Source organism: Phocoena phocoena, chromosome 9 (genome assembly GCF_963924675.1).
Source record: "Phocoena phocoena chromosome 9, mPhoPho1.1, whole genome shotgun sequence".
NCBI classification, from domain to species: Eukaryota; Metazoa; Chordata; class Mammalia; order Artiodactyla; family Phocoenidae; genus Phocoena; species Phocoena phocoena.
This window is the reverse complement of record NC_089227.1, coordinates 65,401,351-65,428,525: the sequence shown is the minus strand read 5'-3', so window position 1 is coordinate 65,428,525 and position 27,175 is coordinate 65,401,351. Positions and strand designations below refer to the sequence as shown.

Below are 27,175 nucleotides of genomic sequence, written 5' to 3'. Positions count from 1 at the left end.
TGTCCCTAAAATAGATATAATTCTAAACCTCACAGTAGTTACGTAACGTATGGCAATGTGTTGGGAAATGCTTTGTTAACTCTGAAATATTGCATAAAATATACTTTTTATCATGGAAATATAGGCTGTTTTGTCATCCTAGGCTATTTTAGGGAAACTAGGAAAAGGAAGACTTTATTTAACCATTTTCCCTTTCTCTTAATTCCTTTGTAGAATGAGGCACTTCATAAATATATAAATAACTCTTTCTCCTCCCAAATAAGTGGTATTTTTAAGATTTAATAGAGAATAAAGGACAAGGAACTTGCTGCAGAGCAAAAGCAGTCAGCAACTGGGGGAAACCTTTTTAAAAAAGCTTTTGAACTATTGTCATTTGAAAAACATATCTGTACTGTCTTATCAAAATAAATAAGTTTTTTATAATAATGATATAAGTTTTGGGCAGTAAGTAGACTGCAAAATCTTAGCTTCTTGTGCCACTAAATTTTTTAAATGAACTTGATTTTTTAGTATACTTTAGATTTACAGAAAAATACAAAGATAGCACAAAAAGTTCCCATATGCCCAGTAGTACCCAGTTTTTACCATCATTACCATCTTACATTAGGATGTTACATTTGTTTCCATTAATAATATTAACTGAAGTCCATACTATATTCAGATTTCCTTGGTTTTTACCAAATGTTCTTTTTCTGTTCCACGAGCCTACCCAGAACACACCTTATATTTAGTCATTGATTTATACTCTCGGTGGCCCAGAGTCCAGTTCCTAGCTTGTAGTGTGTCTCTACGTGTGTCTCTGTGTTAAACTAGTTACTCTTTCTAAGGGTCTCTGTTGATCATCCTAGTACAGCATTCATAGCCTCATACTGGGAGACTAATGTTACCTCCATCCCAGAGCTCAACTGTGTAGCCACTTTTATCTGAGCAAAGCACAGGCAAAAACTTAGCATGGAAATTTAAAAACTAGCCTGGAACAGTTGCAGTAAATGACAGAGTGCCAACCATCTTCATGCACATCACTTCTAGCATTACTTCTCTAATTCATACTTATTTATTTTGATTTTACCCACTTTTTTTTTTTAACCCACATTTTTAACCACTGTGGCACCATAGAATATTTTGAACGCTCAGCTTCAAACTCAGACTCAGAATGAGTCTATACCTATAAATAGCTGAGGGCTACTTGAAACTCTAGAATAAATCTCAGACCGAAGACCCAGAAGATAGTGAGGATGAAAGTATTCTTCTTTTAATGGTTTTAGTAGCTTTTGAATTCAGTATAATGATATGAGTAAAGAGGCCTATGATGAGGATAATAGCAATGTACATGTGTTCAAGGACATAGTAAAGCTCAGTGTCTAACTCTAGGCTCTGCTTATCTCACAGGAACTTTTCTAGAACATTTCTTTGGAGTATGTAGATGAATAGTAAATCATCTTTTTAAAGCTAGAAGTACTCAAACATCTCAATAGTTGTGACTTACTCTGCCACCTGAGAGGCCGTACCACCTGGGGAAGAAAGGCACAGAGTCTGGCAGATCCTGGGTCAGGACTGTGACCTGGTGCAGGACGTGTGGCCGTCACGAACTCATCCATCCTCTCGACTAATATTCAGCTAAGCGCCACCTAGCCTGTGATGACACTTAGGGTACAAAATCAACAGATGGGACAGAGGCCCATCTTGGGGAGCTTACATTCTGTTCTCTCCTGTACTGATAATCTTATTTACATTATAAAAGGATCCTTCTGGATTCTTCGTGGAAAAGAGACTATAGCAAGGGTGGAACAGGATGTCTAGTTAGGAGACCACTTGAAGCAGGAGGTGATGTGACTAAACCAGGTAGTGGTGGAGTTGGTGACCAGGTGTCAGGTTCTGAATTTATTTTCGAGAGCCAGCCAGATTTGCTGTTGTATTGGATATGGGTTTGAGAGAAAAAGGAGTCAAAGATGCCTCAAGGCCTTTGGCCATTTACTACAGAAGGCAAGGCTGGGGGAGGGGAGGGCTTGAGGAGGGAGATCAAGAATCCAGTCTTGGCTGTTTGTCTGAGGTGTCTGTGAGACATCTGAATGGTGATGACAGTGGAAAATACGCATTGGCTGCAGGGAGAGGACTCAGAGCCGGGAGACTAGATGAGACGTCATCGCCCGGGGAGTGAGTACAGGTAGAGAAGCTAAGACGTGCAGGACTGAGCCCCAGGTTTGGAGGTTAAGAATGGGAGGAAGGACCAGTGAAGCAGGAGATCAAGTGTCCGAAGAGCCAAGAAGAAGTGAGGTCTCACCCGCAAGGGGAAAAGTGAGCACCGCGTCAAACTCGAGTGATGTTCAGGAAGGATAACTTGGCATATACCATTGGATTTGGTAGCGTGGAGATGGCGGCAAAGCCATAATGTCCTCGTTCTTAACTGAAGACAGTAATAGTCTTACCTATAATGTTGTCAGGATTAATATATGATGTGAACATGCTTAAGCACAGTAGATGTGCAGTTCCCGTTAGCTAGTTTAATAGGATACAGTTGACAGATCACTTTCATGTAGGTTGGCTGTTCTGAGCCTCCCGAGCGATCTGAGGGAGAGGAATGGCCATTACAACCTTTGTCCTTGTTTAATAGTAAGGACACTTGCCCTCAGAGAGATTAGAGGGAAGTATCAGTAGTAAGGTTTCTGGGACAGAGCTCTTCTCAATCTGCACCTCATGGAGGATTTTCATATTAGCCCCAAAATAGCCTATTTGCTGTATTACCAAAAAAAAAACCAAAAAAACAAAACCAGCCAAACAAATAAGCACCTGTTTAAGTCTTTGTTTGAAAAAAAAGAAACCAAACTGAGTGGGTTGTAGCACTCTTCTCTTACAAACATCCCATGCTTCACAACACACCCACTGAGCCTGTCTAATTCGTATAAAAAAGACTCGTTGTTTCTAGTCCCTCACCGAGTGATGGGGACGGCAGCCCTGTAACGAAGAGACAGAAGAACATGGTTCACAAACCTCAGAACTGAGAACCCTGAATTCTTTCTCTAGAGCTGGCAGCACAGCTGGCCTTCAGCCCTGCCGCTTCTAGCCAGCCTCCCCTTCCTGTGACTGTCCTATTGCCACAAGTTCTAGACTCGCATCGGTCTCAGTCCTGGCTGCCTGTTAGAATCACTAGGGAGCTTTTCAGTAATGTCCTGGCTCGTACTCTGATGATAGTCTGATTTAATTCATGTAGGTTAGGCCCAGACATCAGTAGTTTTTTGCAACTAGGTTTATTGAGATGTAATTTACATACGGTAGAGCTTACTTTTCTGTGTACAGTTCTCTGAGTTTTGACATACACACATACAGTCATGCAGCCAACACCACAGTCAAAACACTGAGTATTTGTATCACCCCCAAACCTCACTGTGCCGCTTTCAGAAAACCTCTCCCCCCAACCCCCTGACCCTGGAGGCTACTCATTTGTTTTCTGTGGCACTGACATTATTTAAAGGTAGATGATTCTAGTGTGCAGCCAGGGTTGAGAGCCATGGTCAGTAGAGCTGTCTACCGGTCTTTAATAAAATTCAGAGACACAGGAGAGGAAATCTGAGGCGTTCTGTTAATATATGCAGGAAATCCATCAGTTTATCTCATACTTATGCTCTCTTTATTAGCTGAGAGAAGACCAGTCTATTGCTTACGATTTGCTGTGGTTGTTTCTTTGTTTTAATAGTGGAAGAAGGGAATGGAGTGTTTGAGAGGCTCAGAGGCATTGCCTGGGGAGAGCAGACCTCCCGTACCTCCCATGGTGGGCAGTGTGAGGTCACCGAATATGTATGCAGTCTTTTCTAGGTGTCCACACTGTTCTTAGCTTCATGAACACAATGGTAAGCTAAATATACAATGCCCCTGCTCAACTGGGCCTTACTTCAAGTGGGTGGAGATAGCAATGAACAAATTAAAACCTATACAAAGAAGAAAATATCACGTAGTAGAAAACACCACGCACAGAGCAGAATCAGGGTGATATGGTAGAGCAGCATGGAGGCTACTTTAGATTGGGTGGTCCAGGAGGGCCTCTCTGAAGAGGTCACATTTAAGCTGAGACCTGAATGTCTGGAGGAAAGTAGCCAAGCAAAATTAGAGAAAATTGCAGGCTGAGGGAACAGCCAGTGCAAAGGCCTTACAGTTGGAACTGAGATTTGTGAGTGCCGGGACAGAAGGAAGACCAGTGCATCTGGAGGGAGGGGCAAGGGGAGAGTGGTAGAGATGACATTGGGGAGGTGGGCAGGGCTCAGAGCTCCTGGGGCTTTGCAGAATGACATCCAGGTAGATTTCGTTCCAAGTGTGATAGGCATGTGGTTTGATGCAGGAAAGAGCACACTCTGATGTGTTTTAAATACCACTTTAGGTGCCGTGTGGAGAATGGGCCGTAGCAGGTGGAGTGGGTACGGATGGAATGAGGAGGACTGGCTAAGAAGCTGGTGAGGTGAGAGGACAGTGGCTCCTAACACTGGGGCTGGAGAGCGGTGGACCGATCCAGGTCGACTTTTAAAGACAGGCCTTTGAGAGGGGGCTCCTCTGCACTGGCAGTGGATTTGGTGTGGGATTTGAGAGAAAGAGCAAGGCGGTCTCAGATTTTGGAATTGAATTTCTGATCACTTGTGATAGATTCCTCCTTGCCTCTCCCCATATAACCCGCATCTTTTTTTGTTCATATCACCAATCACTGCCTGGAATTACAAGTTTCTGGGCCCCAAAACATTAAGCCATAACCCCGATATCCCCAACACGGCAACTGAGCAGCTCTGCTTGGGCTGCAGATTAACCCAGGGAAGAAAGAAATCAGGCTGCAACTAAGGGAAATCAGTGCCTAGCAGCGGGAATAGGGTTAATAGGGAAACTTCCGATTAATTACTACAAAACTGCCCCCAATAAACTCGGTTTTACAAAAACAGCTGCCTCGGAATATGCCTTTACAATGAACTGTAAGATAAAATAGAAAACTAAAAGTCCCAGAGAGCATGTAACTCTTGAACAAAATAGAACTGTCAAGAATACATGAAAGCTGTTATGTATGTTGTGAAACGTAAATCACAAACCTCTTTATTTTGGAAAGTGTAATTAGCTACAAGTGTTTCATTAGGAGAGAAAACAAAATCAAGGACATCTAAGACCACTTTGGGGTAACTCGACAGACAACAGCTCTCAGGACATGCAACTGGGTGGGTGGCTGCCCTGCCTTACTGTGTTCTTGTGGGCAAGGTCACCACGGCACATGGCTCGATACTCATATGTTTACTCTCCTTTCCTTGGCCGGTATTTCAGGGGTTGTGACTTCATCTTGTTAGCTGCATTTTTAAAACTTAGTCAAAAACTCAATCTTTTGTGTCTCTTTGGTACTGCTTTTCAAACAATGCCTATATATTTGCCTATATTCTACTCCCCACTCCCTTACTGTAGCTGAGAATTTCTAGGAGAAATTGGACAGAGGGGGAAATATATGTATATGTATTTATACACACACACACTCTAACATTATAAATGTGTGTGTCCTCTCTAGGCCTGAAATAGAAGCCTTCTTTTGGCCCCCCTCTGCTTTCCTTTGCCACACACAGACCTCTACTGTTCCGAAGATAACTCAGGAGCCCACAGTAGTTCAGCAAAGTAGGCAAAGACCTTGCTGTTTGAAATATACCTTATATATTTCAGGGGCCTGCTGTCTGTGCATGAAGAATAAGGCCTTCATGTATTCAGGCTTATGGCTGTAAAATGACAAATGGCAACATTAATCTTCATATTGTTCCTTTCCCCTAAGGACATTAGAGGGACAGCCAAGGTCATGCAACCATGTAACCTTAGTATTGTTTCTCCTTATTTCCTCTCCTATACAGAATGTTGACATTACCTATTATGTATGCTACTCTCTTCTCTGATCTCCCCAACTTCCTCTTCCCAAATAGCTTTTAGACTTATATAGAATCATAATGTACAAGTAGAAGGAAGGCACAGCATTTATTTCTTATGCCCACCATTTTTGACTGATGAGGTGGGCAGCAGAATGTCCTATTCCTCCTTCTCTGGCAGAGAAATACACCAAGTGGTGGCAACATGGTGTGAGAAACATACACTCCTTCAAGTTTGGGACTGGTTGTTTTTGTTTTAGGGCCCACTATCAGTGAAGTCATATCTTGGTGGGGGGTGGATTTGCCACTCTTACAGTGTTGCCTGTCACATCAGGCAAATACTCCTCACAGCCAGGTGCTCTAGTGTTTATATTTTTGTTATTTCTGTAGCAGTTAATGTTTTTGTTTTTTTGTTTAGTTTTTTTTGCGGTACGCGGGCCTCTAACTGTTGTGGCCTCTCCCATTGCGGAGCACAGGCTCCGGACACGCGGGCTCAGCGGCCATGGCTCACGGCCCTAGCCGCTCCACGGCATGTGGGATCTTCCCGGACCGGGGCACGAACCCGTGTCCCCTGCATCAGCAGGCGGACTCTCAACCAGCGCGCCACCAGGGAAGCCCACAGTTAATGTTTCTGTCATAATGATGCTAACTCCTTTCCACATGGATTCACTTCTGTTGGTCGTGGATTGGAAGACTTATGCAAGAACTCTTTGTACAGTATCACAGCTACTTTTAACAATGTCACCTGTTCAACCTGTGCCACAGGGGCCTCTGATGAGTAAAATGATCTCAAATTATTTCTACTTGACTTTAGTTTTGCGCTCTGAGGATGATTTTAGCTAAATTGGAGAAGGAAATGCAAACATATATATCACCCTGGAGTAAAAACAAAAAGCTTTTGAAATTACTGAAAATAGCAGAAAAACATGTGTGACTCTCCCACATCAGGCACAGGAACTGCTGGTGTCAAACCTAATCCCAGGAGACACTTCTTTGTTGCAGATTTTCTTTTGTTAAAACATTAAAGGGCATATGCTACTCTTTCTCCGTAGGAGAGTTTCCATTTTCTTTGCTGTGAGACTAGTGGATGCAGAGAATTCCACAAATAAATTTTAACCCTTCATTTTATAATTTTATTAGACGCTTACCTTTTATTCCATAATAACCCCACTGGTATTTCTCACCAGCAAAGTTCTTACTCCTCACCGTTTTACCACCTTCTTTCCCCACCTTTCCATTTTCATTGGCCACTTTATTCTCCTGTGATTTCTGCCAACTCAGGCTCTCAACGTGATCTTTGTTTCTTTTATCTTCTGTATTCAATTTGTTGAAAACCTGTCATGAATAGTTCCCTATTATGGAAGTCCAAACCCTGGTTATATCACTTCTGGGTTACTAGATCTTTTCCAGAAGCTTCCCTCCAACTTCAGTATCATGGATGTATTTTAAAAAGAAGAAAAAATTCCACCACCAGAAAGTATGACTCTCCTTTGTGGACTTTCTCCTGATTTTTCCTCATTCCCACCAACTCAGCTCAGTTATCACCATCCCTGACATTTGTATGATACCAGAACATCTTTGAGGATACTTTTTATATATTTTCTCCTTTGACTCTCTCAGCTGTGTGAAGTTGTGAGAAATTAAGTAATTCCCCCAGAAAACACATGTCTATTTGGTACCAGAGAGTGGACTATTACCTAAGGCTTCTAAGAGTCTAATTTCTTCCTTCTACATAGCGCTGTAATCTAATTCAGAGCGTTACTCACTAACTGTTTACACCTTTCCTTTATCCTCTGTTGTCTTTATTCTGCATCACTGAATACCACTCACCCCTTTTGGCCTTGGGCATTGAAAGGTTTTTCTCTCAGTGTCCTCTGTGTGTTCTTTTCTTGACTTTTTAAGAATCAATTCTGATTCTCTTGGCCTCCAAAATTTATGTCCCCAATACCTCATTGTGGGACAAACTGCCTTACAATTCCTTTTCCTGATTCTTTATTCTTAGAAACCTCTATTATCAAAGATACCAAATTTGCCTCATTTCTTCATATATGCAGTGTACCCTGAATAGTTATGGTCCTACCTCCTGGGAAAGGACTTCCAGGCCTTGACTGTGTAATGCTGACTGTCTTGAAAGTTATAATCTAGTGTCTGGTTTTTCCCCCCTAAACACATGATCTAGACATTGTTTTTGCTTCCTTTTTACCCAACATTCATGATAACACAGCTTTGTTTTCACAGAGCACTTTTTGCCTAAAAATTCAAAGTGCTTTGAACATTATCCATCCTGGCAGTGTTCCTCTGAGGTAAGTGGGTGGCAAGTATTTTTATCACCTTCTATTAAAGCAGAGGCAGAATTCACTGCACCATGATCCCCTGGAAAGCAGAGCAATCTGGACTTAGTGAGTCTCTGCTCTCTTTAATTCTTGGGCCACTGTAAAACTATTCATGATAGAACTGCATAGAAGCATCTCCCTTGCAGGCAGACTTACATTCATGCATTTAAATGGCTTCCAAGAGACGTTGATTATGGAATTTGGAGTCTGAATGTAAGTGAATTTGAAATGCGCCTGGCTGGGAAATTGTTCTGAATGAAAAACACAGTCAGAACTATGAATTAGATTCTACCCATCCTTTGGTCCAATTCAAATGCCAGTTCCTCTAAGAAAATAAACCTGCACGTCCCGGGACTCTCCTACCCTTTACATATTCTTCCTTTGTGGTATGTAACTCACTGTACCTTATTCTGCAGCTGGTTCCATGCTTGATTGCCCTCTGTGGCTATAGCCACTTAAGATGTTTTCTGGAATGGAATGAAAGGAATTAACCTCTATTGTTTATAACTATCATGGAGCTTAAAAATTCTTCCGTTGGCAGGGTCTGAGTGCCCTGGATGACATCTAGAAGATTGCAGTCCTTTGGCTGTCCTTCCACTTTGCTTCATGTTCACTACTTGGCCATTGATTATTCTGGAGAATGTCTCTCTCCTTAGCCAAGCATTTGCATATCATAACCAAGAAAGAGTAGCCAGCCAGCCATTTATCAACAGTGGCTCTGGGAGACCAGTTTGAAGTGTCAGCCGTGCAGAAGGACCTCGTGCAGTGCCTCTACCTCCTTCGTGCCTTCCTGCTCCCTATTGATGACAGGGCAGGGCAACACGGCCAGATACCGGCCTCCCAGGTGAGCTTTGGATGTGTCAGACCTCCAAAGTATCCTGCTGCTCTGATGGAAGGTGCTTTAAGTAGCGTAGCTTGTAAAAAATAAATAATACTCATTCTCAAGCTGCCCCTGGCTCCCTTAGATGTTTCTAAAACGTGCCAATGAAGCCCAAAAAATATTGGTAATGGATAGGAAGGGAGAGCAGGTTCTTTTTGTCGTAAGAGTGAACTGTGACTCATACCTCCTGACTCATTGCGAACATGCAAAGGAAGCCAGTCCGTGGGGGGCACTCTAATAGGATGTTTCTCCAGTGACTCACGTAGGCCTGGAATGAGGAGCAGCCCGAACGAAGCCAAACAAGAGTATTTTTAAATACGGGAGGGCATGTTTCCTGGGACAGTATGATGGTGAGTCCTACACACTTACATGCTTATTTTAGCCCAGGCATTGAAATATGTGGGCGTGGTCTTTGTGGAGCCTTCTCCTGTGATCATGTTTTGTTTTGTCAGTGGGGAGAAATGTTTAGTGATTAACTGGCACTGGTGAGAGTACAAGATTTCAGGGCAATATTTCAGTGTAAGGAAATGAAGACTTTTTGAATATTGCAACTTCAGTAATGTTGCCCCATGGGACAGGTACCACTTCACATCTAACTATGCATTCAACAAACATGTTTGGAAACTCTAAGTACAAAGACAGAGAAGTAGTCCTGGGTCTCCGGGGTCTTTGAATTTCTATGGAGAGACACAAAAGCAGACATAGGATTGAGGAATTGACAGAGGGTGAGATGGAGACACTTAGACGTGTCGGCCTAAAGATAATGGGGGCAAGACATCCCATAGAGGTGGTAACAACTGTGCTGGGTCTTGAAAGACCTTTGGAGTTACCACCAAGTAGGGGAATGAGATGAGGCTGGGTGTTTCAAGTAGAGGAAAAGTGTATGTTCAAGTGTAGAGGTCTTGCAGACAGTTTATTTGATTTGATTTGTTTTGGTCATTCTATTTTGTTCTCAAAATTTGAAACTGTTTTCTCCCTCTCACTTGATAAATACATTCTGGAAATTTTATTTTTAAAAATGTGGAATTGGTGTCTTCAGGGCCAAGCAGGGTACACATAGTAAAGACTTTGGGAGGAGTTGGGACTTTGAGGGATTTTAAGCAGAGTGGCTCAATTATTTTCACCATGATAAAGCACTAATAAAACTAGGTTTAAATGCTTATTACTGCTCTATCTGTATCTTGCCGTGGTTATAGTTAGATATTCATGAACTCCTCATGCGTGACAGTGAGGAAAATGAATCTGTCTTAAGGGTGGGGCACCATTTTCAGGCCTTTTATCACCATCTGGCACAGCAGTGATGAACACTTGAACCCAGCCCAGTGGCAGTGGGAAGGGAAAGGCGGGAATATATTCAGGATATTAAGGTGACTGAGAGAGGAGTCCAGGCTACCCTGGACAGCTGATACGGGGAACCCAGCCCAGAGAGAGGGAGTGAATTCAGTTTGGTTATTTTGAGTGTGAGGTGACTAAGGGACATCCAGGCGGACATGTCCAGTAAGGAGCTGGTTGTCTGAAGCTCAGGGAAAAGTTCTGGGCTCAAAAAGAGAGTTTTGGCAACTGTGAGCATGGAAGCCTTAGGACTAGGGTAAGAGCGAAGAGAGAGAAGAAAAGAAAGATGGGAACAGAGCCTTGGGCAGAAAAAAGCCCCCCCTCCCCGCCCCAACAAACAAAAACAAGAAGAAACAGGTCTATGAAGGAGACAAGAAAGAGCAGTGAGATTGAGAAGAAAAACAATTATCCAGTGCTAGTGGGCTGTTGTCATTATTTTTGTCCCCTCTGAGGCCTTAATGGCTGTCAAATAATCTTGAAAGCGTTCACAAGGAATCCATATGCATATATACATGCTAGATTTAATGTCTTTTTTTTTAACCAGGAAACATAGTGCCATGTTGGGTATCTTATGTACATTCCAGTGACCGTATGAGATGTCCTGATCACGTGTATGTGTAAGTGAATGGTAGTGATATCAGAAACACTCTCTGTTTTTAGAGAATTGGGGAATTTTTATAAAATGAAAGTTCCTGAATGCATTTGTCATGGGAGAGGGAGAAAACTGTTTCAAAATATCAAGAACAAGATCAAAAGACCAAAAAGTAAAATAAAATAACTGTCTGCAAAGAAGGGGAATGAAAGTGTCTGAGAGCATTAACTTTTATTTCATATGGAAGGAAGCGTTGAGAATTTTCATCAGAATCTTTCTCCTGAAGTTATGGACATCTTATTTTTAGTCTCATCCTTAGTTCATTTCTTCATTGAGATGTATTCTTATCTAAAATGACCTCTTCTTGGTGAGGGTTTAAAAAGAAAGAGAGGGCTTCCCTGGTGGCGCAGTGGTTGAGGGTCCGCCTGACGATGCAGGGGACACAGGTTCGTGCCCTGGTCCGGGAAAATCCCACATGCCGCAGAGTGGCTGGGCCTGTGTGCCATGACTGCTGAGCCTGCGCATCCGGAGCCTGTGCTCCACAATGGGAGAGGCTGCAACAGTGAGAGGCCCGCGTACCGCAAAAAAGAAAGAAAGAAAGAAAGAAAGAGAACAATGATGGCCAAGAAGCTGAAGGCCAAAATAACCTTTGTTGAATTTGGTTTAGGACAAATTCAACTGGAGGCAGTCTGTGATTGGATAACAACCACCTGAAAATAGAAACTTCATGAGTTAATTATCATTATATGTCAGCAAGACCAGGGGCGGAAAGTAGTAGACATTCAGTATAAGAAGAGTGTGGATAATGAAGGGTTAAAATATAGCTTTACCCATCAATTTGTCTGACTTCTTCACAGACACACATTTCTGAGGCAGAATCTATATGTGTGGCTATCCCAGAGGCCCAGGAACAAGAAGCCAATGTTTCATTCCTTGGAATACTAATTAGCCCGCAATCTATAAGATGAAAACCTAGTCTCATTAAAGCAGTAACAAGAGCTTAAACCTAATTTTATTAGTGCTCTTTAATAGTGAAAATAATTTTATCAACTGCAAAACCAGATTCACTTCTAGGATGTCTGTGTGTTCAAGACAATCAGATGTACTCTGGGAACACACCCTGGTCAATGTGCCACATTTTACTCAAATATATTTCCCAAAATACCACCAAATACCTGGTTGTTTGTTTGTTTGTTTTTGAGGCTATTTCTGTGAAATAGAAATCCAGTCCTAACATAATATTTTAAAGAAATCAGAGTGCATAAGGGCTATTTTTAATGAACAGAAGTAGTATAATTTGGCTACTTACACTAAATCTGAGACATCTGGGATAGTCATGGGTATGTGTGTGATCCGTCAGGGTCAGAGGGGCTCAATGACTTTATTATGTGAACACTGGGAAAGTTCTAGCTGCGTAATGGTTAAGACAGCAGCAGCAGCAACTGTGCAGTTAAAAAGCCACTGGGGCAAGGAGACCTCCAAGTACACTGATTACACACATATTTTGTTCAGAGAATAGCCTCTGCAGGCTGAATGCCTCGTACACTTACATTCTGCCTCTGCCTCTCTCTGGCTGTGTGACTGCAGACAAATCACTTAGCCTCTCTGTGCCTTGACTTTCCTCGCCTGTGAAATAGAGATGAGAATCGAACCTGTCTCATATGAGAATTAAATGATTTAATAATTGTAAAGCACGGAGAACATTGGCTGGTATATATTAAGCGTTATATAATTGATTGACAAAAAACAGATTGGTCTGATTAGTTTGATTTTCTTAATCTTCCAGGATATTAGTCTTGCATTAAAAGAGACAAATTTTGTATCTTCTTTATTAAGACAAGGCTCTATTAAGCCAGTGAACAAATAACATGTCCCTAAGAGTCTATGAATTGTTGATTTTTTTCCTCTGGCATGAAAACAGTAACATTTTCATGTGAATACATGTCTACCATAGATAAATTGGAAAATTCAGTGTTCTTACCAACTCTAAGAACTGCATATCCAAAAATTACCTTAGTTAGCAAGATCAAGTCTTCATTAAAATAATGGATCAGAGAAGAAAGAAATGGAATTAAATTTATTTTTAAATCACAGTAAACAGGCGTTCTAGAAAGTATTAACTTTCTGCTTTAAAAATCTTCCGTAGAGGGAAATTGATGTCTGTTGAGTGGCTTGATAACAGGGACTCTGGACCCAAACTGTTGTTAAACCCTGGCTCTGCCTCTTCTTAGCTCTGTGAACCAAGCTACATCACTCCTCTGTGCCTCAGTTTTCTCATCTGTACAGTGGGGATGCTAATAACTCTACCTACCTTGTGGAATTGTTATGAAGATTAAATGAGAAGGTACTTACTTGTAAGGAGCTTAGAACAGTTCTTGTACATGGTCACTGCAATATTCTGAAGTAAATAGCTTACCTTTCTAGGCTGCTCACCTTCTAATTTGCTGAAATAAATTCCCCAAGTGTCTTATAATTCAGATTATGTCCTTTTCAAGTTTTCCAGCCAGCTGTTACTCGTCTGATATGTAATGCCTTATCCTTTAGTTTCATGTCTGTTTGGTAAATCTCAGTCCAGTACCTGTGTGAAGCTTGACCTTTTCCTAAATTATTTACACGATGCTTGAGGATATGCTTCTTGGGGCCTGGTGTTCTGTTTGTGCGCTGAGAGGGCCCTCTGCACAAACCTGCCCACGTGATCCTGGGTAGGAGAGAGCCATGCTCCTTGTCATGCACTCCTCTGTAAGAGGATTGAATGGAGCTATATATAGACAAAAATATTAGGGATTTAGCTCTATTTTGTTCACTAATATAAATCTTCATCCTCTCAAAGCCCATGTTGGCAAAAGCATGATTGTCAATAGATTATTCCCTCGATATCCCCCTGTATCTCCCTTAATTCCGCCATCCGGCGGGGTACACATTGTTAACACTGTTCTGCAATCCTTGAGGCCGTATGTGCCGTGTGACAGAGTGTGACACGGACCTGAAATGGGCACTAAGTCCTAGTGCTCCTGCTGAAGGCCATGTGTGGTAAATGAGGCATGTGGGGGGTGGGTAAGTGACCCCCCCCCCTCCCCGGCAGGACTAGTTGTTGGTTGGCAGTTGATCTACAGAGGAGGATTACCTACTGTATTTTGGGTACATATCAGATTTGGGTTTTCTTTTCTGTGCATTTGTGTAATTAATCTGCTTCCTTTATAAAGTTCCTCATTTTTTTATTAAGAGAACACCTATATTTGGATTTCAGAAAGCTGGGAGAGAGAAGGCAGAGGACTGGGTTATTTTTCAGGTTGCAATATTTATTTTAAAGCAGTGGGTGAAGCATGTGTGGAGCCTTCCAAAGTGCCCCTGTCACAGCAAGAGTGCTGAGACATGTGCTGTGCAAAAGCTGGCGGACATCCCTCATCCCGTTTTGTTAAAAGTGCATGAAGTGGGGCATAATAGAAACCATGTAGAAGAAAAGCATGTTAAGGGAGGCACGAGGGGGAAGGAAACCAAGGAAGGGAATGTGGGCATGTGTCTGTGGACGGCGGGCCATGTGAGAACCATGAAGAATGCAGGAATTACTAAATCAGGATTCCTATTTTTTGTAGGTTCATAATCAAGTGTGGGGATTCCGAGCAGGTAGAGGAAATAAAAGGTCTATGGAAACACAAAGGAAGTGGAAGTTGGGCAGGGCTAGAGGGAAGTGCCTTTAGCAAAGGGATGGGCTTTGGAGGATGACTCAGTGGACTCCGCGAAGAGGGAAACCCAAGAGCTTAACATGTGTAGATACAAGCAGGGGTGTTTTATTTGATGAAGAGGTAGAAACTATGGCTGCCTTCAGCATTCAGTCATAGGTCAGAGGAAAGTTAGGAGAATAGAGTAGGGGCAGACTGGGACGTGTTGAATGTTTTGCTAAAGTATTTGCATTTTATCCTAACACCGACAGGTAATCACTGAGTTTTTAAGGGAAGTCATATACTGGGTACGAAAGACAAGAAAGAACGTCTTGGCCTGTCCTCTTTCCTTAATTTTGTATTTATTGGACTTAGGGTTACTTATTTTTAGCCCCTTTTGCCAGCTCCCCAGCTCTGGTTAAGGCTCTGAGCCTCAGGTCAAGATGTCATCCAGGGTCATGTGATGGCACACAGTAGTTGCTGGGTCTTCAGTGAGGCACGTCCCAGCTGCTCATTAATCAGCCTCTATCCCAGCATAACCCTCCAGTGCCCATCTCACATGGTTGAACAGGCAATTATTTATATCCATGCTAAATTTGCTGTATGACAGTCTCTTAATGTGTCGCTTCTTAGAATAATTTTCCTTATAAAGGAAATTTCAATAAGGGCATGCAGAAATTGCTTCTTGGATGTGCTGTCCTTTGCCCTGCCTTGGACTATTTACCACCCAACTAGAATTTTCCTCTTTCTTTATCTTCCACTGTACCTCCCAATGCTGCAGCCACACCACCCCCAAAAGGTAGCTAAAAATATTTCACATTTGGTTTTACATTACTAATATATACCACAAACTGGATACTCCTTTCCAAAGAATTCATTTTTTTTCTTATTCTTTTCTTCTCTTTGGGCTAAGAAAGAGACCTTTCATAGACCTGTAAGTGGATCCAGAAAATTATTTTGCCAAGAGGTAAGGTGTCAAGGATCCAGGTTCTGTTTTCCTGCAACTCTTAGTTGTTTCGGCCAGAGGACCAAGAAAAAGCACAAATACAGAGCATGTCAGTAAGACCATTTTTCAATTATAAGCTAACTTCTAGGAGTCACTTAGCTCACTCTTTTTTTTTTTTTTTTCGGTACGCGGGCCTCTCACTGTTGTGGCCTCTCCCGTTGTGGAGCACAGGCTCCGGATGCGCAGGCTCAGCAGCCATGGCTCACGGGTCCAGCCGCTCCGCGGCATGTGGGATCCTCCCGGACCGGGGCACGAACCCGTGTCCCCTGCATCGGCAGGCGGACTCTCAACCACTGCGCCACCAGGGAAGCCCTACCTAGCTCACTCTTATCATAAATCTTAATTTCCTGGAATTTCTGCACATTTTGTCATTTGGTTAAACATAAGATGATGAGATGCTGCTCTGTAATCTTCCAGGTGAACTGATACCTTCATGAAAGAGGTTAAAGTGAATAAGATTTCACACAAGCTAAACCTTGTACTAAATTCAAGATTTGGGGGGAAATTACACATCATATTTGTATTCTGCACAACATTTTATAGCTACCATTTACTGAGTGCTTATTATATGCCAGGCACTATGCTAAGTGTTTTATGGGAATCCTCTCACTATATCTTTACTCACTTCTACAGATATAAATTACTGTTATTATCATCATAATAATAGAGACTTGGTGACGTTAAAGGACTTAGTTGAGAAGGTATAGAGGAAGAATTCTAGCCGCAGTCCTGACTCCTAACCACTTAGTACTCAAGTTTTTATGTGATTCATCACTTGTCCTTAATACACTGAAGTATCAAGTAAGTGGAGTCCAGAATAACAGGAATCCTCAAATTACCTGAATTTTAATTCCATTAAAAAGAGAGAAAGGGTAGGGGAAGAAAGGCGATAGGAAGTTGTTACTTTATTCCACTCCTATTTAAACCCTGTTAATGGCTTCCCATTGTAGGTAGAATAAAGCCCACACTCCCTAATATGTTCTACAAAGAATTAGATGATCTGATGCCTGCCTACTTCTTCCACCTCATCTTTTGCTCATCTCTCTTTGTCCTTGAACTCAAGGTCATATAGATAATGAGTGGCAGAGCTAGGATCCAAACTCAGGCAGAATGGCTCCAGGGCCATGCTCTTAACTACCTTGCTAGTTCGATGTATGGATGGATGAATGGGTAGATGAAGGAATGGGTGGGTGGATGGATGGATGAGTGGATCAATGCATCGATGGACTGATGGATGGACAGTTAGGTGGACCTGTACATGCGTGGATGGAAGGAAGGAAGGAAGGATCTATAAATGAATGAAGGAAGTAAATGAGGCAGGGAGGAAACTAATTTCAAACAGACTTGTGACTCAGATTTGACAACTAGTCAAATCTATTATAGCTTTTCCATCAGCATCTGCAATACTCTTCAGTGAGATCAGGATCCCCATTCACAAAAGTAAATGCACACATATACTCTTTTATCCATCTAACAGATGAAATTGAACTAAAGTCCAGGTGTGGAGAGGTACCCCTGAACAACATTAGAGGCTGATACTACTTAGGTGATTGGACTAGGATGCCTGCATAGACAGGCTATATGTTTTCGATCCAGCGAGTAAACCTGGCTGCATGAAACGCCAATCCCTGGCTCCAGAGGTGATAGGCAGGGCAAATATAGCACTACTTCTGAAAACCCATCAAAATCACCTGCAGTAGTTTGTAGTTTTACACCGTCTGAAATGTTGTTGTTCCTTTTTATTTGCTTAGAAAGCTCATATTCTACCTTTTTAACTTTTTTATGCCAGTGTAACTTAAATAAATAGAAGTGTTCAAATCCTGAAAGCACAACACAGCTCAGCTCAGTGAATTTTCCAGTCACCAGCTCTCCATTTTGCTACTCCTTAGCTCAAGATAGAGAGTATTATGCAACCACCAGAGACAATTGTGGGCTGCCCTCTCCCCAGTTTCTTCTTGTCTCCAAGAGAACAATACCCTGTTTCCACCACCATCAATAAATTTTCCATTTTGAGCTTTACATACATAAGACCACATAGTATGTTGTCCTTTGTAGAGGGCTCTGTTTGTTCAACATTGTGTTTTCTATTCATTCATGTTACTGTGTGCAGCATACTTTTTAAAAATTATTTCTTTGTAGTAATTATGTTGCTATGTGAGTAAGCTATAATTCATCCAATGTATTGGATGGACATTTTGGTTACTTCAAGATTTGGGCTGTAACAAGTAGTGCAATTATTAACATTCAGGTACCTTTCTTATGTAGCACCTGTGTATGCCTTTCTTTTGGGTTTATATCTTTGGGTAGAATTGCTGTGTCATTGGCTATGAATATTTTAGCTTGACTAAATACTGTCAAACTGCTTTTCAAAGTAGTTGAACCAATTTAAACTCCTAATAACAGTTTAAGAGAATTCCATTTTTTCCACATTCTTATCCACACTTAGTTTTTTGTTTTTTTTTTTTTAAACTCTTCATTGTAGCCATTCTGGTGATGTTTGAAAATATCTCATTGTAGTTTAAATTTGCATTTCCCTGGTGATTAAAAAAGCCAAGCATCTTTTCATGTTTATTGGACACTTAGATATCTTATTTTGTGAAGTACCTATTTACACTTTGCCTGTTTTTCTACTAGATTGTCTCTCTTTTTATTATTGATTTATAGGGTTATTTATATATTATGGATACCAGTTTTTTTGCCAGGTAATGTTGCACGTTTTTCTCCTACCCTGAAGTTGCCATCTTTTTTGTATCTTTTAATGAACAGAGGTTCTTGATCTTAATATAAGCCAATGAACATTTTCCTTGATCTTAATATAAGCCAATGAACATTTTCCTTAGGGTTAATAATCTTTTTGGTCCTGTTTAAGAAATCTTTGCTCACCTCTAGGTTATGAATGTGTTCTGCTGTATTTTATAGAAGCTTCATTGTTTTTTCTTTTACATTGAGACCTATAATCTACTTAGAGTTGAGCATTGTAGATGGTGTGAGGTAGGGAGTCATAATTCATTTTTTAGATGCATATATAATTGACTCAGCACAAGTTATTGAAAATTCTTTTCACTGTGGTGTCACCTTTTTCATAAATCTAGTGATTGTGTATACAAGACTATATCTGAGAAACTTAAAAGCTTTTGCACAGCAAAGGAAACCATAAACAAGGTGAAAAGACAACCCTCAGAATGGGAAAAAATGTTTGCAAATGAAGCAACTGACAGAGGATTAATCTCCAAAATTTACAAGCAGCTCATGCAGCTCAATATCAAAAAAACAAACAACCCAATCCAAAAATGGACAGAAGACCTAAATAGACATTTATCCAAAGAAGATATACAGACTGCCAACAAACACATGAAAGAATGCTCAGCATCATTAATCATTAGAGAAATGTAAATCAAAACTACAATGAGATATCATCTCACACCGGTCAGAATGGCCATCATCAAAAAATCTACAAACAATAAATGCTCGAGAGCGTGTGGAGAAAAGGGAACCCTCTTGCACTGTTGGTAGGAATGTAAATTGATACAGCCACTATGGAGAACAGTATGGAGGTTCCTTAAAAAACTAAAAATAGAACTACCATACGACCCAGCAATCCCACTACTGGGCATATACCCTGAGAAAACCATAATTCAAAAAGAGTCATGTACCACAATGTTCATTGCAGGTCTATTTACAATAGCCAGGACATGGAAGCAACCTAAGTGTCCATCAACAGATGAATGGATAAAGAAGATATGTCACATATATACAATGGAATATTACTCAGCCATAAAAAGAAACGAAATTTGAGTTATTTGTAGTGAGGTGTATGGACCTAGAGTCTGTCATACAGAGTGAAGTAAGTCAGAACGAGTAAAACAAATACCGTATGCTAACACATATATATGGAACCTAAAAAAAAAAAAAAAGTTTCTGATGAACCTAGGGGCAGGACAGGAATAAAGACACAGACGTAGAGAATGGACTTGAGGACATGGAGAGGGGGAAGGGTAAGCTGGGACGAAGTGAGAGAGTGGCATGGACTTATATACACTACCAAATGTGAAATAGATAGCTAGTGGGAAGTAGCCACATAGCACAGGGAGATCAGCTTGGTGCTTTGTGTCCACCTAGAGGGGTGGGATAGGGAGAGTGGGAGGGAGACACAAGAGGGAGGAGATATGGGCATATAGGTATATATATAGCTGATTCACTATGTTATAAAGTAGAAACTAACACACCATTCCAAAGCAATTATACTCCAATAAAGATGTTGAAAAAAAAGACTATATCTGAACTCCCTATCCTATTCTATTCTGTTTTTCCATTCATGGACCAATATCAAGCTATTTTAATTATTATAATTTTATAATGTCTTTCTATCCACATATGTAATTCTTCCAAATTTGTCATTTTACCTAAGTACAATAATAATTTTGCTATTAAAACTGGTAACAACTAGCACTTACTGTTGCTTGTTTTATCTGTTAATATGTGAATCATGTATCACTTTAGATTTAATCTTAGCAGTAATCTGATAAGATGCATTTCCTCTTTTTATAATGAAAAAATTGAGGCCCAGAGGAAGCGTAAGTTGATAAAGGTCACATTGCTATTGAGTAGTGACACTAAGATTTGCACCCAGGCCGACCTTGCTCTAGAACCTGCTCTTTTATTAACACATAACTGTGTGCCTGGGATGTGGCCTCAGGTCATTCTTTGTGAGTCGGCTATCTTTTGATGCTAGTGTCTGATTTTCAGTCCTAACACTAGTAGGTATTTTTTTCTCCATGTCCATAAAAAAAGGCCCAGAAGGAAAGTGAACAATGAAGCATTGGATTAGACGGTGTGTCTTTTTAGTGTCGATTTCATACTATTTTTAGGCATGAGAGAAGATAGAACAGAATATCCAGAGTTCTATTAAACCAGGTTTCAGGGGCCGTAGAGCTGAGCGGCTTTCAAGCCTCTGATCCCCTGTCCTGAAATAGCAGGGGTGGAAGCTTCTACACTAGCAGAGCTCAGCAGCGGGGGAACTTCACATTCTTTGTCCTCACTCTCTTCGCCTTTTCACCTCTCCCACCTACAAAAGGTTTTGAACTTTTAGCATCTTCCTACACAGCACCAAAACTCCAAAACCAAGCTATTAAAGAATAGCCGTTCTAAAAATAGACACTCAAAGGTCACAAGGGTAAGATCTTCTGCAAAGGTATAAAGAGACATTGCATCTGAGAATTCATGGGTGTATTACCCAGACCGACCCTAGAGCCGCAAAGAGTTCTAGTTTGAGTTTCCACGCTTTGGATACCTAGTAAGATTTTACAACTGCTCTGTCAGTTTTCATGTATGAAATGCTTCTGTGTTTATGATTTATCCCCTTCTTCCTGTAGCTCAGAATTTTAAGACAAAATGCCCTTTGTGTTAGGCCAGTGCTTATCTCTCTTTCAAAGTGCACCATTTCCAAACACTGTTGCAGTTGAAATAGCTCATTATTTCATGGTAAAAATACTCAAAGTTTGCCTAGTGCCTCCAAAACATGTGTCCCTGTATTCACTTGCAAATGGGTTCACAGTCTCAGTATAACAAGGGTCATGGAAAGCATGGGACAGAGCTTTTCAGCATGTCAAAAATTAGGTTTGTCTAAGAAAATTCCCGTGAAAGTGCAGAAATTACGTGCATTTGCCTGTGTCATCTTGTCATTCTATCTTTAGTCATGTAATTTTCTTATGTAATGGTCTGCATTAGGTGATATTAATAGATTGAAAGGGGCTGAAAACAAATAACAAGTTTCTTATGAAAAGAAGAGTAAATACTAGCTCATCAAACATTTTCTAAGCCTATCAAATGCCACTTTGATGCCCTAACACCCTAACTGAAATGTGTAGCCATCCTGTCATTCAAGAAAATAATACTTTAGGACATATGGTTAAATGCAGGTGTAATCTCCAAGTTCTATAATTATTGATGGATATTAGGGACTTAAAAATACATTACGTGGTGTGTGTGTTTGTATGTGCGTGTGTGTAATGTCTTAGAATCTGAGACTTGGCAGGAACCTTACCAGCCCATTTACAGGTAAGAAACTTGGAGCCCTGGAGCTGAGGTGACCTTCTAAGGTCACAAGGCAGCACTAGAACCCTTTCTTTGTATGCACCTTTCAGTGTTTACTTGCTGCACTGCAGTAGCCCTTGTTCTTTGAGCCTCCAGTGATGATACCTGCCTCACTTCACATTATCCAATGAAAAATGGGAACAAATCTACTTTGAAAGGCAAAATGCTACATAAGTGTATAGCATTCTTATTTTTCATTTTTAAAACAAAGGTGTGTGGATTATAGAAGCTTTCAAAGCTGGCCTATTTATAAATGAATTAGATGTCAGTAAATTAATAAGAACCCATTTCACCCTCAGCCCTGAAAATACCTTAATATTCCAGACTTACAAGACGAGTAAGTTGATCCTTTTTTTATAAAAGAGAATCTCATTGTGTTAAAAATAGTGTGCTTAAAAAAATTTGGTTTTGGGGGCTTCCCTGGTGGCGCAGTGGTTGAGAGTCCGCCTGCCGATGCTAGGGGACACGGGTTCGTGCCCTGGTCAGGGAAGATCCCACATGCTGCGGAGCGGCTGGGTCCGTGAGCCATGGCCGCTGAGCCTCTGCGTCTGGAGCCTGTGCTCCACAACGGGAGAGGCCACAACAGTGAGAGGCCCGTGTACCGCAAAAAAAAAAAAAAAAAAGAAAATTTGGTTTTTGAAAAGCCTTGCTTTTTTTGTCCCATTGAAAACTTCTCTTTAAATTTCATGTATAAAATCATTACCTACAAATTCAACACTGTTTTTTTCCTCAAAAAGTGTTTTTATTTTCCTTAAAAAGCAGTAGTAAACCTCCCCCTCTCTGTTTTTATCTGTTTGTTTAAACCTCTGAGTTAAGGACCCTGTTCATGAGAGTCGGGCCATCCCTGTGAGCTGATACAAGCTCACGTGTATCCCTGGGATGGCCTGGGCCAGGGTCCACTTGCTATAATGATGACGAGCATCACAATCCTGTTGGCTCACACTTGCACTGAGCTTCTCCGTGTAGTCACTGTTCCCTTTTAATCCCCACAGCCACCTGATGAAGTTTATACTACTGTTGCCCCCAGTTTACAGATGAGAACACTGAGACACTGACAGATGAAATGACTTGCCCAGGTGACTCAGCAGTAGGCAAAAGAACCCGTATTTGAACCCCAGCAGCCTGGCTCCCAGCATCTTTGCCCCTTTTCCACCATCATAAACTCTTGGGCGAGCCATTTTGCCTTTCTCACTACTCTTACCTGCAAAATAAAAGAGGGAAACAAATCAGATAATCTGGTCCAGTCCTTCCTGCTCGATCATCCTCAGTCCTGAATATCTGCAATTTGAATGTTTTTGAGGAAAAAAGTATTAATATTTATTGCTTTTTCCTTGCCTCTAATACAGGAACATCCTTTTAAGGATGTAAAATCCCAAAATATATCAGTCTTTTCATTGTTTCTTTTGTAACATGTCAAGGAACAAATTGTTTTGATTTGCTGTTTGCCCATTCCTCATCCCAAGGGATGAGTCTCAAAGAATCTTAGGACGATGGCAGAGCCATCCTCACGTGGAGGTTGAAAACACTGGCTCTGGTGTAGAATATTGGGTGTGATTCCTGGTCCTGTCACTGCAACAATGAGGGGCTTTGGAGCCAAGTCAACCTGAGTTTGAATCCCAGCTCTGCCACTTGAAAGCCATGTGACCTTGGACAGTTTTCTAACTCTCCTATTTCTAATTTTATAAAAAGAAATTGATGTTATCTTCCTAGGGGCTTGATGTAATAAGTAACAGTAATGGTGCCTGGCACGTGGCTGGTGACAGTGGCATGGCCACTGTTGGTCCTATCACGTGGCCAGGTGTTGTCCATCAACAGGTGCTGGCTGGGCACTTATTGTGAGCCCCACTGGACTGCAGGTCAGGATGCTGGTTTCTGTTGAAGGAGGAATCCAAGGAGATCTAGGAGTGTGGGTGGAGAAATTAATTTTCAAAGTAGCAATCACAAGGAAATGCCCTGAGCTCTTGATATCAACTAAGGCAGGAAGCTGCTGCTGTGTCACCTAACCTGTGGGTTTCCAATGCTCGTTTGGAGCCACCTAAAAAAAGGCTCATGATGGAAGGCTTAATTTCTCCAAGTTTCACCCCTCTTATGTATACAATGAGGACAAGCATCACGCCTACCCCCTGGGTTGCTGTGAAGATAACGCCTGTAGAGCCCTTGGGGAGTTATACACAATCTTCTGTCTCCCCGCCCCCCCATCCCTATTATTAACGATGTTGTTTCCCTCCCTCTTCACCCAAACAAGAGACGGGCTTGTTGGTCGCAGTTTTGTTTGGCTAGCTCAGCTCCAGTAGTCCCATAAAACTTTAACTAGGGCATAAAGTACACATATAATTACACTAGCCCCCCAAAATATACCCTCATAATGTGATTAATAACGAGGTTTTGTATGGCCATAGTGGTTTAAAGTGCTGCTGTAGACTGGTAAATTTTATTGGCTTCAGTGCTTATGAAAGTGACAGCTCATTGCCCAGGGCAGCAAACACATAATCCTTGAAGAGTAAACATCTTCAAGTTCCTTAAATAGCTTTGTGTATCAGGTCAGAATGTCACTTTTGCCATCTCTACTGGTAATGAGCTGGAGTGGGATAACTTATATGTTCTTGCCTCTAATTTCTGAGATGTAACAGGCTTGACTTAAGAATTGGAGGAATCGAAAAACAGCCTATGTTCCTGGAAACAATATGCTGGCACGACATTCATTGTTATCACCACTGCCTTGCTCCAACTTTTATCCTTTCAAAGCACTTTCCTGTGAATCGTGTCATTTGAGCCTCTCCCTAGCCTATGGAGAAGGCAAGGAGGTTTCATTTCCATTTTTTAGTTTAGAAAATCAAGGCTTAGAAAGGTGAAGTGACTAGCTTCTCATTGTCATGGGCTGGACTTGAATTCAAACCTTCTACCCTCAGACCCAAACCTTCTCTGCATGACTGCAAGCTGTTGCTAGCCTATGCCCTTACCTTCTCTGGAAGAAAACAGAATTTACTATGATGAAGTGTGAAGATAGAAGAGGTTTGTGTATAAGTGTGTCCCCCAAATCAGAGCATGTCCTCTTAGGTTTGATCAGGATTCACTCACCAGGGGCCTTCACCCGAGGATCCTCTCTAAGTAGAATTCATGTTCAACTACACGGTGGGCACCAGGGTCTTCCCCAAGTACAGAAGTTCTCTGCTGTAAACCCTACTCCCGCCCCACTCCATCCTCCTCTCCTGGGCTTCCAGAGCTTAAAATTCTATCATTTGGGGTCTTGAAGATGAATTGGTCTTTAAATAGATTCCAATTAAAATCAGAATTCTTTCACTGTAAGTAACAGCTTATATTTAAAGAAAAAAATTTTAGAATCTTGTTTTGGGGGTCACAAAGCCTACTTCATTGGGCTCCAGTATCCTCATCCCTTAAGACATGAACAGTAAGACGCGTTCTAAAGATCAAATGAATGTACGTAAAAGGGCTATAAAAAGGTCAGCTTGACAGAGAGCTGAGAAGGAAGGGCCTGGTGTACTGGTCTGGGAAGGAGGAGAGAGGTGGCATACCTAGAACTCAGAGCCCTGGGTCTGACCATTACAAAGGAAGCTTTGTAATGGGGTAGCTTGAAGGCAGTCTGACTGACTTCAGGGTTTGGTCCAGGACCGAACCCAGTTGCAGCCTTCAAAGCCACTTGGGTTGCTTTGACCTCCAGCCATCTGTGTCTGAGAATGTAAAACAAATGGTTAATGGTGTCTGAGGTTAATGATCTCAAATATCCCCTACTTAATGCCATAAGAGGAAAAAGAGCCCCCTGGAGAAATAATCAAGGATGCTATTTTCAAAGTTGCAATTAATTGTGTGTTTGGGAAAACTCATCTTCTGCCAGTTATTCTATTGAGAAGTAGGAAATTAAGGGTGATGGAAGAGCTGTGACTGACAGGGCAGTTTGAATAACCTTTATAAGGTCAAGAAGGCAGATGCAGAGCCCATATTCAACACCACAGATCCTGGACCAAAGCCATAAGGATCATATCATGGAGGAGTTAGGAGCTCACTTCCTTCGGTCAAAATATGCGCCTAAGGGTAGGTCTGACCATCTGACCTTAAACTGTGAAGTTTCACGGTGACTACCCTTTGGTTGCCTTTTCAAAATGCCTTTTTTTCCACTGTGGCTTGAGCCAAATATGCCTCTCATCATCTCCCTTTGGAGCATGTGTCTGTATCCTTTCATTTCCCTTCTCACACTTCCTCCCTTCTTTCCTCCAGCTAGTGAGACCTGCAACGATTTCCACCCGATGTTCTTCACCCACGACAGATCCTTCGAGGAGTTTTTCTGCATCTGTATCCAGCTCCTGAACAAGACATGGAAGGAAATGAGGGCAACCTCTGAAGACTTCAACAAGGTAAGGAGAATCTGAAGCAGAGACAGAAGCTTCCTGTGTGCCCGGTGGAGGCCCACCCACCTTTGCATGGTCCCTTCGCTGGGTGTGGAAGGAGAATGAGGACGACTGTGATTTTAGGTGACGTTAAGGATGGAGAAGGAAAGGCATACCTATACAGACAGGAAGCTGTGTGCCAGTGATGCTCTTATCTCTCTAGGGATAAGCTTGGAGCAGCTTTGTTCCTTTTTGCTTACTAAGCAGGGGCCACTGGCAGAGACCCTTTCTTAAGAAATATTGACAAGATGAACTTTTTCCTTTAAAAGCCTTGGTCCGGGATGTCTTGTTATTACAGATCTAGTGGGGAAAATGCCTCCACCCCACCTGTGCAGGTGGCTACCAGGGAGAGAATGAGATGAGGAAGGCTGCTGTGGTCACTTGGTTTCTTTGTGGGTTATGGCTGCGTTGAGATAACTGCCCTTTGCTCTCTCACAACGAGTATTAAAATGCAAGACCTCTTTCAGGGAGCTGAGTAAGTTTATATGGAACATGTCTTGGTTTACAGAAAGCATTTGGTTTTTTTGAAGAGTGTGAATTTCACACTTCTGTTTGTGAGTGAATGTTGGGTGGAGAGAAGAGTGCTGACCAACTTAAAGGAAGCAGAAGCATCGTGTACACTTTTCAAGATAAACGAAATCTTTATCCTTGGATCAAAGCCTTGTTAGCAATCATGACGTGGCTAGTAATTACTGATGGTTGGGACAGGTATGCTTAGGTCTTTAATCATTCTGGTTTGCTACTGTATGTGACTCTGGGTTTGGTTGGCCCCATCACCCATGCCTGCTGACCTGGTACTGGGGGCATAACTCTTTCTAAGAGTCTAAGTGTCTGGTCTCACAGTCATCCCGTGGGGCCTTCATGGGTTTGTGCTTGGGGCATAACATAATATCTGAATTCCAGTGTCACTTGATGTCCTTGTCGGTCTTTGCCTCCCAGTCCTCTTTTTTCTGAACTTATATCTGGTCCTTCTTTCCCACCATATTTCTGGTCCATGGCATCTTGAACCAATA

At 41.7% G+C, this 27,175-nt stretch overlaps 1 protein-coding gene across 4 annotated transcripts in view; it reads left to right on the top strand.

Moving 5' to 3' along the window:
* ELMO1 (engulfment and cell motility 1) overlaps positions 1–27,175 on the top strand; it is a 457,219-nt gene that overhangs the window by 258,721 nt on the left and 171,323 nt on the right. For all 4 annotated transcript variants that reach the window (XM_065884097.1, XM_065884095.1, XM_065884098.1 and 1 more), the window contains one exon: positions 25,993–26,129. In XM_065884097.1, coding sequence (XP_065740169.1) covers positions 25,993–26,129 — 137 coding nt within the window. The remainder of the gene's footprint in view (positions 1–25,992; positions 26,130–27,175) is intronic.